The 18091-nt window shown below is 43.9% G+C and overlaps 1 protein-coding gene across 22 annotated transcripts in view; it reads left to right on the top strand.

Moving 5' to 3' along the window:
- The window catches only part of MAPK8IP3 (mitogen-activated protein kinase 8 interacting protein 3), a 132092-nt gene that overhangs the window by 38906 nt on the left and 75095 nt on the right, over positions 1–18091 (top strand). For all 22 annotated transcript variants that reach the window (XM_059716356.1, XM_059716364.1, XM_059716358.1 and 19 more), the window contains exons 2-3: positions 15129–15249; positions 17826–17896. In XM_059716356.1, the coding sequence (XP_059572339.1) occupies positions 15129–15249; positions 17826–17896 (192 nt within the window). The remainder of the gene's footprint in view (positions 1–15128; positions 15250–17825; positions 17897–18091) is intronic.

Genomic DNA, 18091 nt, shown 5'->3' on the forward strand with positions numbered 1-18091 from the left:
ATAACAGTGTTAAGGCTGACTATATCAGTGTTAATGTGTACTCTGTCCAGGCCCAAGGAGAAACTGAATTATATATATTTAGTTTAAACTACATATATTGTTCAGTGTCTAAACATCTATTCTGTCAGTGATGTTTTTTTTTTTTTTAAAGGATTTAAATTTATTTAACTTTTGTAAAGCTGTGCGATATACATTTTAAAAGATAACTGCACCTGTTCAGGGCAATGGTGGATCCTGAGCATTTTTAAAGAGGGAAACAAATTGCCCCGTATCATCTGTTAATAGCAATTGAAATGTGAGTTATCTCTAAGCAAAGCCTCCTGCTGGTCACCACCATAAAACTGAAAAACGGTGAGATTTAAGGCAGTGGTTCTCAGCCTTTTTTGTACCAGGACCTATCTGTAAACATCAATGGCCAGTCCTGACCCAGTAAATAATTTAAGTAGAAAACAGCCTCTTGGCCCTCATTCCCAACTTGCTACCACATGTCCCCAGGCCCCAGCCTCCCAGTGTGTGTGTGTGTGGGGGGAGGGGGGGGTGTTGCTCAAGCAGCCCCTTGCAGGCTGGAACTCTGCCAGCCTATAAGGGAAAAGTGATGGTTTCTCACATTTTTCTTTTTTAAAAGAGAATCCATTTTTAAAGTTTGTTGATCCATTTTTAAAGTTTGTTCACGACCCTTTCATTTATTCTTGTGACCCACTTTTGGGTCATGACCCATGAGTTGAGAAAGAGGTTTTCATTCTGATTGCTAAAGGAGGACAATGAAAATTGTCTCCAAGAGACTCTTGTACTGCTGGTGTCTCAAACAATATCATGATTTCGCCCTAGAAGAGTACAGCATGAAATGGTGGAGTGCTGACTTGAATTTTAAGTAATCTGTAATAGACAGCAGCTACCTAGTGTCAGGTGAGAAATAAATCTCTTTTATGAACTTAGTGCTGAGTGAAATATGCACAGCTTCCTTTGAGGGAATGGAACAGGCTCTTTCACTTTTTACAGAACAGCATACAAGATTTACCCCTAGGAGTCTAATTGCGAGACTGAGTTATTAGTTTGGTAGCAAGCGGCACTGGACCATTTATTTAATCCTTGTCTTGGCTTTTCTCAGTCAAAACTTCATGGTCAGCCAAATCAGGAACTTTTCTTGTAAGTGCTAAGAAGTATGAAAAGAATTATCCAATGTGGAGACAGTGTTTTGTCATCTCAGAATCCTTTCTAGTGAATAGGTTTCATATTGAATATATTTTGAATTATCTTTTCTTGGAGAGTCATATGGAGTTAGTTGTAAACCAGCTTTGCTGTTCTGTGGTTACTCTTATCTCCTCATGAACTGCTGGTGCCTCCTCTACAGTGCTGCCATCTCCCCCCAGCATAGCAGCAACAGTGGGTCTGAGATTTGAAATTCTAGTGTTCCATCCAGGTTACAATGCTGCCTTGTGCTGGTCCAGATCAAGGCAGTGTTGCAAAATATTTGCATATGTATAACTCCAAGCATTCTGCTTGGTTCACTGTTGGTGTAATATGATGGTTTATGACTCGATTACTGTATTAATAAACTGGAGTCCTTCCTTGGCAGAATCCACTAAACCAGAAGTCTGGACTTCCTGCCTTGTAAACATGGGTTTTCACAAGGAGGATTTTTTTTTCTTTTATGCTATATATTTTTCCCTTTGAATTGTCTAGCACAGTGCTTCCCAAACTTTTCCTCAGCATGATCCCATTTATGGCCCCATTTCCTCAGCATGGCCCCTCACTTCCAACCCACAGCCCCTCCACCCCTGAGACTCCATCGACTGATGTTGCGACCCCATTTGGGATCACAACACACAGTTTGGGAACCACTGGTCTAGCAAGTCATTGCTGACTTATATTCTAATGCTAGACTTATACGAACTGGTTATGTTGCCTGAAGTCTGGCAATAGAATCTGGTAGGAAGAAATCCATGTGACTAATGTATAGTAATTTATACTCCAAAATTTTCAAGTCACTTAGGTGTGCATTGATTTTTATAGGAGTGATTAGCAGATCAAATGACCTCTAGTTCTTCTAACTGTTCATGGATTTGTAAAGTAAAATAGTCATTTTGATATTATATTTCTAACACTTAAGAAATATGGTGGTGTAGTGATTAAATATGACCTCTTATAACAGTCATAAACTGATGGGGAATATCTTATAAATTCAATTAGTTTTGCTCTGTTGCACATGTATTTCACTTGGGATGACATGAGTACAGCTGAGCAGGACATGTCCCTTTATATATTATTTGTAGCTGAAAGCCCCCTTTTCCTCTTGCCTGCATTTGCTCTCCCCTCTTTAAATATGTTTTTCCTCTTCTACCTTTTCTTCCTTCCTTTCTTTCACTTTAAGATAAGGAATTGTGTTTTAAAATTTGTAGGTGTGCATTTTGTATCTCCCCGTGTATTTTGGTATTTTTATCTATTTGTGTGCCATGGCATTTGTAGCTTATATTTTATACTCCTCACCTTTCAACTTTCAACTATAAATGTGTTTAGTAACAATGTTAACAAGGGCAGGAGTCAAACTGCCCTTCCCTGTATCAGGCTGGCCCCTGAAAGAGCGAGTGAATCAGTGATTGAATGTGTAACACAGTAGCAGCAGGCAGCAATTAACACCTAAGGAAACTGCAGATCAGCCAATGGAAGAACTCAATAGAAGACAATGTAGCAACCAGGACATCTCAAAACGTCACTGATCAAGGGCTAGAAGCCCTGGCCTGAGTTAATCAACACGGGGGACCAACTTCTGGGCTGAATATCTCCAGATTGACCACTCCCAGAGCCCTATTAAAAATTCATCAACAGACTCCCAAACCTGCACATACATGCGGACGACCCCTGGGGCTGACAGATGCCAACCGGTAGCCACCGAGGGGGGGGAAGTCCCACAAGGGTCAATGACCCCTGGATTGGGCAAACCTGAAAACTGGGGAGTCACCAAAGTCTGCCAAGGACAGATAAAAAGCAGTGAAAAGTGACCCTCAGTGGCACCCTCTTGAACTCCAACTCGACCAGCACCTGACCTGTCCAGCCAGAAGGACCAGCCGGCGACCCCCTTCTGGACGATAACACCACGCTGAAAGAAGCCTCGACAACAAACTCCTGTGTTTGTAGGATAGGTATACCTGACTCTGTAGCCTGCTACTGTGTGTGTGCATGTGTGTGTGGGGACCAGCCCCAAGGCTTATGATTTAACTTCATTACTGTGTTTCAATCTGCCTAATAAACCAGAATTTTAAGGATCCTGAGTTGGACATTTGTAGCCAACATATTAATTCATGGGTCCTGGTTTCTCTGTTTTAAAAATCCCAAATTCTCTTATAAAAATTCCCAGATGCTCTGATTAGAAAACCCAAAATCTGCATTGTTCCACTATTAAAATGAACACCATTTATATAGATATACACACACACATCTATCTATCTATCTATCTATCTATCTACACACTAGCCAATTGCCCATCAAGAATGATGGGAGAGGCAGGTGGGTGGGGACAGAGTACTTGCACCCAACACCTGGTACCACTTCCGCTTCCCAGGAATTGAGCGGGGGGGAAGCTTGCACATGGCTGCAGCCACTGCCACGCACTGGCCTATGCTGCAGCTGCTGTGTGTCTGGGCACACAGAACCCTCCAGCCACTCCACGTGTGGCCCTGCACCCCCTGCCCCTCTGCACCTGGCCCTGCAGTACCCACCCACCTACCCCTCCCTCTTTCGCCCCCTCCCCCCCCGCTCCGCATTTGTTTAGCTCACTCTGCTGGAGCCATGCCCCTCCCCACCCATCATTCTTGATGGGCATTTCTTGTCCAGCCTCTGGCGTGGTGGCTCCCTTCCCCCTGCCCACCTCCGCCTCCTCACCCAGAGCAGCGGGGCTTCCCCCGTCTTTGTGCCTGAGATGGTGGCAGCGGCGGAGGCTCCCTCCCCCCCGTCTGCCTCTGCATCCTTCCCTGAAGCAGCGGGGCTTCTAACTGCCTCCCTGCCTGAGGCCACAGCGGTGGTGGCAGTGGCTCCCTCTCCCTTGCCTGCCTCCACCTCCTCCCCCAGATCAACTGCAACCGCAACTGCCTCCCTGCCTGACATGATGGCAGCAGCTCCTTCCCTCCCTCCCTCCCACCCGCCTCCATCTCCTCCCCCAGAGCAGCAGGGCTTGCAACTGCCTCCCTGCCTGAGGCGGCAGCAGTGGTGGTGACAGCGGCTCCCCCGCTGCCCGCCTCGGCCCCTGCCTCCACCTCCGCCTCTTGCCCCAGAGCAACTGCAACTACCTCCTTGCCTCTGCCTCCCTTCTTGAGATGGTGGCAGCGGTGGAGGCGGAGGCTTCCTCCCCCTGCCCACCTCCGCGTCCTCCCCCAGAGCAGCAGTGCTTCCAACCACCCCCATGCCTAAGGTGGCGGCAGCTCTTTCCCTGCCTGGGGAGGCAGAGCCCATGCAGCCAATCGCCACCGGCCCTCTTGGCAGCGCTTGCGCAGTTGCCCAAAAGCATTATAGACAGACAGACAGACAGACTAAGCACTTTGTTATATAGTATATATGTGTCTGTGTGTATTAGTTAAACACAATGTTTTATTGATATATGTACAATTTTAAAGTAGTTTGGAAGCCTGCCAGTGCTTCAATCGCTATAATAAAATCTAAATACCTATCTGTCTTGGCATTTTAATTTTGGGTTTTTTTAATCATGGAAAATCAGAGGTCTCCCTACCCCCTCACTCACCAGGATGCAGGTGCAGCTATGACTGTTCCCCCTGCTGCTTTGTAACACTGAGCATCCCTGATATGCTGGTGCCCTGCCCAGTGCCATAGCAAGGAAGTTTGGCACCCGGGGCAAGCCCGCAGCACCTCCCCCTTCCCCATGCCCCCCTGGACAAACCGCTCATGGCTCTATCCTGCATCCTGCCCCAGCTGGACAGTGCTTGACCCAGTCCCAGCCCCCCTCCTCCCTCACTGGGAGGCCTTGATCTGCCCCCCCCATGCCCCTTTCCCCCCTCTTCCCCCACCCTCCCCAACAGATTCACTACTTGGACACTATGCTTCAAGCTGCTGAGCTGGCTGTGTGCATGCTGCACACATGTACTTGGCATTTATCGGCGACATTATCAGCCACATCAGCCAAAATTTTTCAAAATATTTATAACAAAATATTGACTTGCAACTCACCTATTGGCACCCCTTTGCTTCAGCACCCGTGTGGTCGCTTTGATTGCCCCTTCCTTGCTACAGTAGTGGTCCTGCCCCTGCCCATGCTGTTGCCTCTCACTCCCAAGCCACAGCTCCCCTAGTCCTGCCAGTGTCCCTCACTCCAGACCCACAGCCCTTTGCCCCTGCCAGTGCTCCTCACTCCTGGCCCACAGCTTCCCCCCAGCCTTGCTGGTACACCTTCACTCCTGAACTGCTGCCCCCCTGCTCCCAGGCCCCAGCCCCCCAGCATGTGAGGGAGGGGGTGTGTGTGCACAGGTGACGCGTCAGAAGAGTGCGGGGGAGCACATTGCCCCCTAGATTTCTGTGCCCACAGTGGAGTGCGGGGCCGCAGCCTGCCTGGACCAGCTCTGGGCAGGAGCCGCCTCTACAGCTCAGTGGCTGGGACCTGGTGGCAGTGCAGAGTTGTGCCTCCTGCTGCTACCAGGTAGGCAGGGGGCACCTCACTTTGGCAGCCATGGCAACACAGTGCTCCCTTCCACCCTTGGTCCCATCTGCTGGGCTACAGAGGTGGCTCCTGCCTGGAGGTGGTCCAGTCTGGCTTCAGCCCTGTTCCCCGCTGTAGGCACAGAAATGTGGAGGGACATGTGGCACCCCACTCTGCCGTGCCTCATCACCCATGCCCTTTCCACCTGCCCCCATCCCCATAGACTTATCTATAGGGACTTGTTGGAGCTGCTCTCTACCTTCCTGCCTGGCTGCCACATGCATATGTGCATTTACACATGCACATGGTGCTCCCTGCCCCCTGTGTCCTGCTCCCCCTAGCCTCAAGCAGCCCCCGGAACTCTGCCAGCCTGCAAGGGGAAACCCACTGTTTCCTGGGTTTTTCTTCTTTAAAGGAGAAAATCCATTGTTTTTCCCACATTTTTCCATGGTAAATGGAAAACCCAGATCCCTGATTTATTATGCTGGATGTTTCAATAAACTGCACTTGTGTTGGAGTACTTTTGTTGAACTTGTTGGAGTACAACAAATTGTATTCCATCAGTTTCTGAGGAGTGTGGTTTTTTTGGGAATGTTGTGGGAACTGTTTAAAGTAATAATGAAGCTACCAACTTTAGTTGCCCTGGTGATTTTTTTTATGCTGATGCCAGGAAGGGTTTTCTTTTACAAACTTATTTCTCAGAAGAGAAAATAAATGTCATGTTAGATTTAGGTTCATTAGAAACTTAGATGCTCAAATTAAGTAATTGCTACATAGAGAAGGTCACAGCTACCAGGTGAGCGTCACTGAAGTTCTTAACACAGTATGAAACCTTTACAAAAAACAACCAACAGAAAAACACCCAGACTGCAAGCAAATTATTGGACAGTGCTTGACAATAATATTATAGTTGCAGCTTGTTTTATGAGTCAGATGAATTTACAAACTTTTTTTTGTTGTTTTTTTTTTGGAATAATGCCAATCAACCAAAAATTCTTCTAAAGAGGCTTAATTTTATTAACAGATGCAGAGGTTATGGAATGAATTTTAAATCCTTGTTCTCTAGAATGGTGTGGAGTATTTTTCATGCTATTTTCTCTCTCCAGCTTACTCATCTACTGTTTTAATATTGCAGTGATGGAAAATGAATAGATTATACTGATGGTTAACTATATCGTCTTATATTTTTTTCATTTCATTTTCATATGTGATGAAGTTGCAGTCTGTAGAACTTGCTGAAGTTTGTGTTCTAACATGGCCTCGTGATCAAACCTGCTTCTGTAGACATTTACACGTGTTAACTTTGTTGCTGCAAATACCTTCATTAAAGTCAAGAGGATTACTCATGTAAAGGTTAAACATATGAATTTGCATTATCATGTCCATTGTTTTTCTTTTTTGTATCATATTAAGAGAGCATTGTCTGCTTGTAGGGTTTTTTTTTCTTTATCTTTTTATAAACTGCGTTTTATTTTAAAAAAATACTTTAAATATTCTTTTGATTAGAGAGCTTTATAAACAGTATGTTTTAAAATATTTTAAGAAGTTCTTTTAAAAGCACACTAAGACTGTTTCTTTTATTTCTGTAAGTATTGATAAAAGAGTAAGTGTGATATCAGTAACTGAGAGAATAAAGACCTGGTGCAGGACTTGTTCATTTTGACAAGTCAGCTTGGGGTTAGTTCTGAAGGCTCCATTAGTGTGAGTAGATCTGCATCAGTGGGCCAGCCGTTATGGAGTCCTAATGATTTCAGTGGGTTCTTACAGAAGCATCAGATTTCATCTTGTGGTTCTGATTTTTGGGATTCAGAGCTAAGTAGAGAGAATGAAACTGGCTGTGTGCAAAGTGCTGTGAAACTCATGAAGTATACAAACTGAAGGAAAGGGGTTCCTCCTCCACCCCACTATCTTCCACCACATTTTACCCCAAGCACCCATTGATTTTATGTGTGTGTGGTGAGGGGAGGGTTGTTTTCTGTGGCATGTAGCCTGGTCCTCTCCCTGTGATCCTCTGAGAATGTGTAAACATAAAAGTTGTCTGCCATTGCAGTGTCAGGGCAGCAGAAGTGATGCCCTTGTCTCCCCTGCTTTTTACCTAATTTTCAGGCCAGAGTGTGATTTCCAAGTTTGAGAGTGCCCCCCTCACTTGTGTTTTGGGGGATTTTTAAATTGCTTGGGTGAAACCCTGTCCTTGTTAAAATCAATGGCAAAACTCCCATTGATTTCAATAAGGTCACAGTTTCATTCCACCCTGCTTATAAGTACAAGAGGAATTATTAGACTATTTGTATGCAAAACTCCATTTCAGTGAGTGATGTCTGTTTTGTTTGTTTGAACATGTAGCCTGAACATCCTATTAATTGCTTCCACATTTTTGTTTAATTTAAGATGGCAGGGTGCTCTGGCTAGCATTAGAAAGAGGTATCTTTCCTACAGTAGGTCTTCCAGCTTTTACCATTCCCCTAGTAAATTGTATCGTTATGTGTTACTTTTATGAGTACCTTCCGAAGAGGCTGCTGTTCAGGGAGGAGCAGCAGAAGTAGTTGTTCTTACCAAATTACTGGCACTGCTTGTTGCAACTATGGATCTGAGTGAGATTTCCATCCCAAGTGCTGCAGGGGATATTAATACTCTTCTTTGACTTGTCCTTTGATATCAAATGCTACTGTTGGGTTTATTAAAAAAATGCTTGTAAAGATAACTCAGATGAAGCTTTGCAGGGGAGGGTAGGAGAGCTCAGTAAGCCATAATCATAGTAAGGAATGTAGTTGTAAACACCTCTCCTCCCTCAGCTTGCCTGAGCAGCTGTCTTTGTTTTTCAACTTCTCTCTGTGGACCTGGGATTTTCCTCCCTCTCAGCCATTCAGGCTCCAAGATGCTCAGTGAGGCATCAGATGAGGGAGCCTCTGCAGCATCATCAGCAGAAAGCTATTTCAGAGCCTGGCAGAAAAGACTGCCTTTGTGAATCGAGCAGGTCTAACACTAGCCTCAGATACCCCCACCAAGAGAGAGCAGAATATATAGTAGTGTGCATCTCTGATGCTTTCTTCCCTCGGTGGAAGAATCTTAATCTTAATTTAAATTGTCTCTGTTCCTTCTTTCCCAAATAAACAGAAATCTGTTAAACACGCAGCTATTTACACTAAAACTAATATTAACAGATTGGTCTATTTCCAGTTTCTTGTCTCTGGGATTACTTTCAGATCACAAAACAGCATGATGGAATGAGGAGATGCAACCACACTCCATCCTTTCATTAAATAATTGCAAAAGAATTTTTCTTGTAATCAGTCTCTCTGAATGAAACCAAAACAGCTACAGTAAGCAAATGAAAATGAATTGAAGGTGACCTGCAAAAGTGGGAATAAAATTAAGTTTGTTTTGTCTTCTGCTTTGTAATAAAGTTGATGTAAAAAAAAAAAATGTTTGTTGTTTTAGACTAAAACCGTTTTTTGTCTTGCATTCTGATGCTGGACACCTCTGGAATCAAGCAAGTGAAAGTTGAACAAAGGGGATGTGGAAATTTGGGCTATAAAAGGGTTTGCCTATAGTTGTAATGGTAGAGCTGTCCTTGTCTGATGGGAACATATTTCCCCTTGTCTGATGGGAAATAGTGGTCAGGTTTGGCTGGTATAATTTAAACCAGTTCCTCACCCAAAAGCCATGCTGCTTCTACCATAGTGCTTTTGTCCAGCATTAGTATGTTGGGTAGGAATAAGGTACTGTTCAGGTGATGTAGCTATGATGGCCCAAGAAAAATGTAAGAGATGAGATTTTTTTGTGTGTGATATCTTTTATTGTAACAATGGTATAGTAAGGAGGAATATAGACACGTTTTTCAGGTACCACTCTGCCTGACCTGGGAAAGGATACAGTGATATTCAAAAACCGTGTCCATTTCTCTCCCAGCTGTAGAGTTGGTGCAATACGAATATCACTCAAAAGAATTCTTAGGTAGGAATGAAATGTATTCCCCATTCCTGCCCTCACTCCAGGTGGGCGAAGTTGTACTGTAAGTTTTTGCAGTGTGAACCTGGCCTTAATTGAACTACTTAATATTATTTGTTTCCTGTTTGTTTAGAGTTGGCAACTGTTTCATTTTTAATTGATGTTTTGGATTGAAAACAACTCTCAAAAAATTTGGAGCTGCTACCCCATGAGTGTGTACAATATATATTTGTAGAGACAGCCAAGAAGTCTTTCGGCAAAACTAGAGAATATCAGTGTTGACATTCCTAATGTTTCAAAAACGGATAAGGAAGAATTTAAAAAGTACTTAAATTAATACTAAACTTTTGAAGCCGTCTTTATATTTAACAAAGAAGAAACCTTTGGCAGACAAGTGAATATAAGAAGGAAGTAGTTTAAGTATCTGGGGGGAAGGATTTCATTAAGCTCAGACCTGCAAAAAAATGGTCTCATTATAGAATAATTGTTGGACAGTTTCAGAAGTGACAAGCATGAGAAATGGTTCATTCTCTGTGATTTACAAGGCCAAGATACAGTTCATAAACAACAGTGGCTAAAACGTTACTGCTGATTTGCTGAAAATAGTGGAAGACATGCTTGTTTTGACTGTTGCAAGAGGAATGGATCTGCAGAATACTGACATTACTTTGTGTGAGGGATTTTAAAAAAATTTCAAACAAGTGTAGCATAACTGAAGATCAGGTGCTGGATTTCCTGGAGTTCCTTGACAATAGGTCTGTTTTCCACCTCTCTCTGTTGCACTGAACCCACAAGAGAATTCTGTCTGCTCAATTCAAAAGAAATACCAGGATATTCTGTATGGCAGTCATGAAAAGGGTGGACTATTTCTTTTATTAATTTGGGCTGCAACAGTCATTGACTTCTCTTCAGATAAGAGGTGGGTGTGTAACAGCACTAGTTATCTCTAGATAGTAGCATCCAGAAGGAATGACTTGGAAAAAAAAGAGCAGGGACTGCATATAGCACTATGCCTTGGAATAGTTCTGGTGTGGTGGGGCTCATTAGTTGGCATAAAGCTAATTATGAAGATGATCTGCCAGTACCTCTCTTAGCACCTAGTGTAAAGAGTGTTTGCATGGCAAACCTAAAGAGAACAGGGTGAGAGCACCATATACTCTGGTTGTTCTCTGCCTCCCGTGGCCTTGATGTTGCTCTAACTTACACTGAGGCCAGGCAGGCTTCCAGCTGCCCCAGAAAACAATGGATGCAAAATGCCACTCCCACCTCTCATCCCTGGGGAGAAGTCAATGACTGTTCCAACCCAATTAATGTTTACCTTACCCTTGCTTCCTACCTTACTTCTTGCTTTACAACATGGAGGCTGGACCTAGAATTCTGTAATGGAACATGACCAGCCATTGCTGTGTGACTAATTCCCTTTTCCAGATTGTCAAAAGACAGTCTGGAAGCAGGAAAGGTTTTCTGATGGGCTCTGTATTTGGCATGACATGAGTGGTAGCTCTATTGTACAATTTCACAGCTGCTGAGGTATTGAGCAGCTGTGAGGTATTGAGCCCTGTCTTGCTCTTAGTGCTTGGAGGGACGGATTTATGTTTTAATTACTAGACTAGTGGTTTCAGACCACTGTGGGCATATTATGTTTTAACTGCCTTCTTGTCTTTGAGGGAGAATGTGATTGACTTACTGACTGTATTGCCTAAGTTTTGGGGTTTTTTCCTCTGAAATGTGTTGATATAAACAGAGAGAGAAGCATCTGGCCTGATTACATGTTAGTGTCTATAACCTGTAGGCAGAGAACTCATGCAGCCAGATCTTGCCAATCTCTAGAGACCCACTGCCTTGAAAGGGAATCTTATGCAGAGTCATGATGCAAACAACATGTATTTTTAGCAGTCTAGAAACAATGCAATATGGCTCAATATAGGGACCACAGAGGAGGCTTGGGGCTAGTATAGGTTTTGTTTTAGGGGATGGGGTAGTTTTGGCTTATTGTAGTGTGGTGTTCTTGGATTTTAGACTTGTGGTTTATTGTTGGAGGAATATGTGTGGTTTGATGGTACAGATCCAACATATATGATTCCTAGCCTTTTCTGGCATGGGGCAGTGGTACTCACCCAGTAACATACTGTGGGCAACATCATACTTGGTGATCTTTGTCAACCTTAGTTTTAATTTTCAGTATCTAGTGGCTCCAAGTAACATTTGTAACGCTTGGAGGCAACATGTTGCCTACATGCCAAAGTAACTACTGTCCTACTTGCTTTCCTACATGATTTTTTAAAGAACTTGGCTTATGGAGCATAGTTGGAACTAGTTCTGTCTCTGAGCATTGTAATTTAGATTATAGACACGTCTTTTTTATTTCTTTTTTTCTTTTTTTTTTTTTTTTTTTTTTGGAGGCAGTATTATGATTATTTCACTCTTCTGCACAGATAAGTGTCCCTGTCCAGAGGAGCAGGTGTCACAAGAATTTGTCTTTGGTTATGTCAGTTCTGATATTTGAAGATTTTGCTCAATTGCCAGAGAAATCAGAATGGTGGTTGAAATGATCCCCCAAAACAGCATGCATAGAGTGTATTGAGAGTTGGGCCTGGTGCCAGCATGGCTGCACTGCATTTGGAGCTAAATTTAATGCCTGGTACATTCAGATCTCTCTCTTTCTCAGTGCTCAGCAACCAACATATATCAGGAATAAAACATCCAGGCCCAAAGTGACATTTTATAGAGATATTTACCTGCAATAGGGTATTTGCTGCTGCCTCTCCTTTAATAATCCCATAATATTGTTTGAATGTGCACAGTATAATCATTTTAAGGACGCGATCCTAAAAACACAAGGAAAGTCCATTCCAGCCCATAGGAAAGGTATTAAAAGGGCTGGTAAGACCCCCTTGGCTCAATAGGGAATTCAGGGACCTCCTTAATCTTAAAAGAAAAGCTTATAAGGGTTGGAAGACGGGAAATGCCTCTAAGGAGAATTATGTATCACTGGCCCACACCCGTAGAGAGCAGACCAGAAAAGCCAAGGCTGAAACCAAGCTTAGACTGGCTACAGGAATCAAGGACAATAAAAAGTCCTTCTTCAGATACATGGGAAGTCGAAAGAAAAATAAGGGCAGCATTGGACCCCTGCTGAACTAAATGGGTCAGCTGTCAACTGACACCCAGAAAAAGGTAATCTTCTCAATGATTACTTTGCGTCAGTTTTCCACCAGCCCAAGGGGATCACCCTGCCGGACAGGACACAGGATTACCAGAGTAAGAGCGACCATATGCCTACAATTGGCGAAGATCTTGTGAGGGAACACCTCAAGAGGCTGGACATCCACAAGTCAGCGGGCTCAGACAGAATGCACCCAAGAATGCTAAAAGAGTTGGCTGACATCATAGCACAACCAATGATGAGGATATTTGAGAACTTGTGGCTTTTGGCCCTCCAATCTTCCTGGAGATTGGAAGATGGCCAACATGTTGCCTATCTTTTAAGAAGGGAAGGAAGGAGGACCCAGGGAACTACAGACCAATCAGTTTGACCTCAATCTTTGGAACAATCCTGGAAAAAATTATTAAAGAATCCATCAACAACAGGCTAATGGAAGGCAACGTTCTCAGAGATAGCCAGCCTGCCTTCGTTACGAGTAGGAAGTCATGCCTGACCAAACTCATTTTCCTCTATGACCAGGAGATGTATCACCTGGACAGGGGAGGAGAGGCTGATATCATTTACTTGGATTTCAGAAAAGCCTTTGACTTGGTCTCCCGTGATGTCCTCATGGTAAAATTGGGGAGCTGTGGCCTCGACAACCTTATGGTGTGATGGCTGGGGAACTGGCTCCGTGGTCAGACTCAGAGAGTGATTGTCAATGGAACTGAGTCAACATGGCACATAGTAACCAGTGGCATCCCCCAGGGTTTGGTTCTCAGACCAGTACTCTTTAATATATTCATAAATGATCTGGATTCGGGTGTCAGAAGCGGACTGGCTAAGTTTGCAGATGACACCAGATTACAGGAAAGCGCAGTCACTCCTGAGGAAGGGCTGGGGATTCAGGCTGACCTGGACAGGCTTGCAAGGTGGTCAGATCAAAACCTGATGACATTCAACATAGAGAAATGCAAGGTGCTGACTTCACCTCTGGAGAAAAAAAACACATCATACCTATAGGCTCGGCAGCTACGCTCACTAGCACCATGACCGAAAGAGACTTGGGGGTCATGACTGACCACAAGATGAATATGAGCCACCAATGCAATGCTGTAGCCAGCAAATCAAATAAAATCCTGGCTTGCATCTACCTATGCATATCAAGCAAAGACCCAAGAAGTCGTCCTCCCACTTTATTCGGTTTTGGTAAGGCCACAGCTGGAGTACTGCATCTAATTCTTGGCTCTGCATTTTAAAAAGGATGTGGAAAAGCCTGAGAGAGTCCATAGGAGAGCCATGCACATGATCAGAGATCAAGAGAGCAAGCATTATGAGGAGAGGCTGAGAGGCATGGAACTCTTCACCCTGGAGAAGTGTAGAGCTCAGGGGGGACTTGGTGGCAGCCTATAAGTACTTTAGAGGTGTGCATCAGGATCTGGGGGAACAACTGTTCACCAGAGCACCACAGGGGATGACAAGCTCCAACAGTCACAGACTCCTGCAAGACCATTTTAGGCTGGACATAAGGAAAACATTCTTTACTGTCTGAGCCCCCAAGGCCTGGAATAGATTCCCCCCAGAAGTGGTGCAAGCACCTACTCCAGACATATTCAGTAAGTGTTTGGATGAGTATCTTGCTGGAGTGATCTGACCCCAGCTGACTTCCTGCCCTTTGGGCAGGGGGCTGGAGCTTGTGAGATCATCGGGTCCAGCCCCCTGCCCAAAGGGCAGGAAGTCAGCTGGGGTCAGATCACCCCAGCAAGAGCATTATATTCACAAGAATCAGAATTTAGCCTGGCATAAGAAGGTGCAATGTGATTTGAAGTTGGCAGAGTTTCATTGGTTTATGTCAGTGTTGAATTTGGAGCCTTCTTTTATGTTATTGCTGACTAGCCTGCTGCTGTTTTCTGTTAGAAGATGGCTGCTTTACCTGGCCAAAACATTTTTATACGATATTCAGTGCTGGAACATGATGCCAGTGTAGTCAGGGTAGCTTGCTGTGATTCCAGAGGCGTGCATTCAAGCTCTGCTAGAACTCATGATAAAGGCTGTCCCCTGTGGAACCTGCTGTGAACAGATGCCAGCCTGGATGCTTATAGAATCTGAGGTAGGAGGACATAATTCTAGCCTTGTCACTTCTTTGTGTGCTGGTGGCTACAGGAAGTGGCATGGATTAGCCAAGGGTTTGATGGGCTGTTATGCTCAGTTGTACCTTTCATGTTGATCATCAGTACTGGGTTTGAAAGTCTTGTCTCTTGCTCTTGTGACATATATTTTCTCTCAGTTTTTTTATTTTCTTAAAGTCCTGGGAAGGGAGACAAAAAGTCTTATGGGGACAATGCACTGCATTCCTCATCCCTGTCTCTTTCTCTGGGTTTTTCAACTATGCAGAAATTTATAGAATTTGAAGATGCCCTGGAGCAGGAGAAGAAGGAGCTGCAGATCCAAGTTGAACACCTTGAGTTTCAGACCCGACAGTTGGAGCTGAAGACCAAAAACTATGCAGACCAGAGTAAGTAACACAGTGCACAGAACATATCTAACTTTTAAGTTGATAGTGACTGTTCCCACTGGATTTAGCAGGATAAACATCTATGACCAACAGCTGTATCTGAGACTTTATGGATCTTCAAAATTTTGTTTTGTTTTGTGTGTCTGTTATCTCACTTTCTTCATCAGCCATTGAACTTGCCATCATTTTGTACTGAAGGAAGCACTTTATATTTTTTTTAAATCTGGATACTAAATCCAGTGCTATCAGCTGAGAAGTTAGTAGATCAGTGAGGTGCATTTGGAATTTGGGGTGCCTGTGTTATTTTGTTGAATTTCTTTAGAATTGCATAAATTCTGGTCCAAAATGATTCTGCTATATAGAATTCACCTGAAGTCACTGAGGGCACTGACAGATGTGGGGTCCGCAATGTAACTCATGGTGCTTTGCCAGAAGTGCCATGAGTTACAGTGATCCCCTGGGCCTAACCAATGTTTGCTGTTGGGTCTGGGGTGTTGGAGGATTGAGCTCCAGTTTGGAGTAGCTGCATGTCTGCAGCTGCTCTCCTCTAGCCCTGACCCCCTTCCCTCCCCCTCACAGCTCTGGTGCTGTCTTTAGAATGGGAAGGAGGGAAGGGAGAAGAGGGAGCTTGGTTTGGGGTTTGCCCAGCCTGCACTGGAGGGTGGGGCAGGTGGATTGAAGCACCCCCTCCATCCACCTGCCCCACTCTCCAGTGCAAGCCCCAGATGGAACTCCCTCCCCTCTCTTTGCCCCCTCCCATTCTGAAGACAACACTGGGGGTGGGGCTGGGCTGTATCAGCCCAGCCCAGCTCCTGGCATGCACTGACACAAGTTAATGAAGTTGCTTTGCTTTGGAGCGCCTTCATCTGAATCCTCATGTAATGAGGGATCTGATTGTCATACAATCAGACACTTTTAAAGCACTCTGCAGCTGTATGCTTCTGTAAGAGCAGGCCTGTAGAGCACTTCGGGGGCCCAGTTGTGCATCAAACTGTCACTTCTGTCTGTGCCCTGAAGTTACACCTGGGATTTCATGCTTCCACTTGTGCAATTTATACAAGTTCCTCATATCCTTCAGATGATACCAAACTGTCTGGCAAAACCTTGATAAAATGCAAAGAATTGTATGGGGGATATTTGAACTATAAGCTGACCCTCACTTTTATTACTTGTCCTAGACATGGATACTCAGTGAATTTCTTTTATTCAATAAACAGAACAGCCTTCATTAAAACCCTTCATTGCTGCAATGTGATTACAGTAGAAGTGACGTCTGATGATATGATCTGAGAAGATGTCATTGGAAACTGAGTTTAAGGGACCATGAAATTAGCATATTGAATATGTGTTGGAGGCAGGGATATGGCCTTTTTTTTTCAACTGTGACTGCTCTTATTTGGTAACTGTAGGTTGACGGAAAGAAGGAAGGTGGTTTGAATGACAAATATCAATCTTACAGTTCACCACTTCTGAGTCAGGGTTTTGAGACATTTCCCACTGTAAATACCTTCTGGCAAGAACTCTGACAAGAACAGCTTAAAAAAAAAAAGAACATTTTTTTTTCCCAGTGACAGCACTTCGTGGGCCCCAAAGTACATATGTGGTTATTAACTAATCAGTTCAACATAACCTGGAATGCTCTCATATAGGAGTTGAACAGAGAGCATACTCACTTATTTCCCTCTTGTCCCACACTGGGTTCTTTAAGACACTTCTGATGCACCAACTCTCTGACCTCAATTTTAATTTTACTCTTCTTTCTCTAACATGTGCATGGTTACAGAGGGCTGGACGAGGGCATCCTTCAGAATTTAGTTTTTTAGTGTCCAACATGACAGCTCCTCAGTCAAAAGAATCATCATAGAGTTGTATAATCCTAGCCAGCAAGGGTTGAGAACACAGCCTCAAGAGTGTTTGCATTTTCTAGAACAGTCGTTCTCAACCTTTTTAGACTCAAGGCACCCCTCAGAAAATGCCACTTCTTAGCTTTCACTTGTTTTTTTGACTATGGAAAAATAATAGAACAATTCTTGTATTGCAAAGAACTCAAAGACTAAAGCAGCTCAGAATTTTTTAACATTATGGATTCCTATTTGAAATCTCTGGGTTTATTGTGAATCATGTGTAGCTGTTTGCATACCTAACAGTGCCAACATTTCACAGCATCCCATTGCACACTTAAAAGGATCTCATAGAATCCAAGGGTGCCACAGTACCCTAGTTGAGAATCATTGGTCTGTCAGGTTCAAGTTTAATGCCTACCTAATTGTCTGTGAGTTGGTATTTTTGTTTAGTGGTAAGTCACTGAGCTGCACCCCAATGGATCCATCTCTACAGTTAATACTGCATTACTTTGTGAGCCTTCCTAAAAGGGCTCTTGGGTATCTATGAGATGAACATTTAATTAGGACTACCTGCTGCAGCATGAACTATTCTGTTTTTTTTGAAGGAATGACCACATTTTTAATGAAACAAAACTTTTCTGCAGCATAAGATACTTCATTGAGAATAGCCTAGTGTTCCTTTTGGAATCTAACACACAGGCTGTCTCATGGTTGGAATACTGTCTTTTATAGTTTCACGGCTGGAGGAACGTGAATCAGAAATGAAGAAAGAGTACAATGCCCTCCATCAGCGCCACACAGAGGTATGTTATCATCTAATCATAGCTAAGTAAATATAATTGTCTGTCTATACATAGGTCTGCAAATTTGTGTTAAAGAAAATCAGCTCGGTGATAAAAAGGCAAGAGGAGACTGAAGGTGCTAAGCTCATGATGAAATGCTCTGTCCCACTTCTCCAGACTTCCAGCTGCCACTGCTACTGTCTGGTGTCTAAGAAA

This window comes from Alligator mississippiensis, chromosome 13 (genome assembly GCF_030867095.1).
Source record: "Alligator mississippiensis isolate rAllMis1 chromosome 13, rAllMis1, whole genome shotgun sequence".
Taxonomy (NCBI): Eukaryota; Metazoa; Chordata; order Crocodylia; family Alligatoridae; genus Alligator; species Alligator mississippiensis.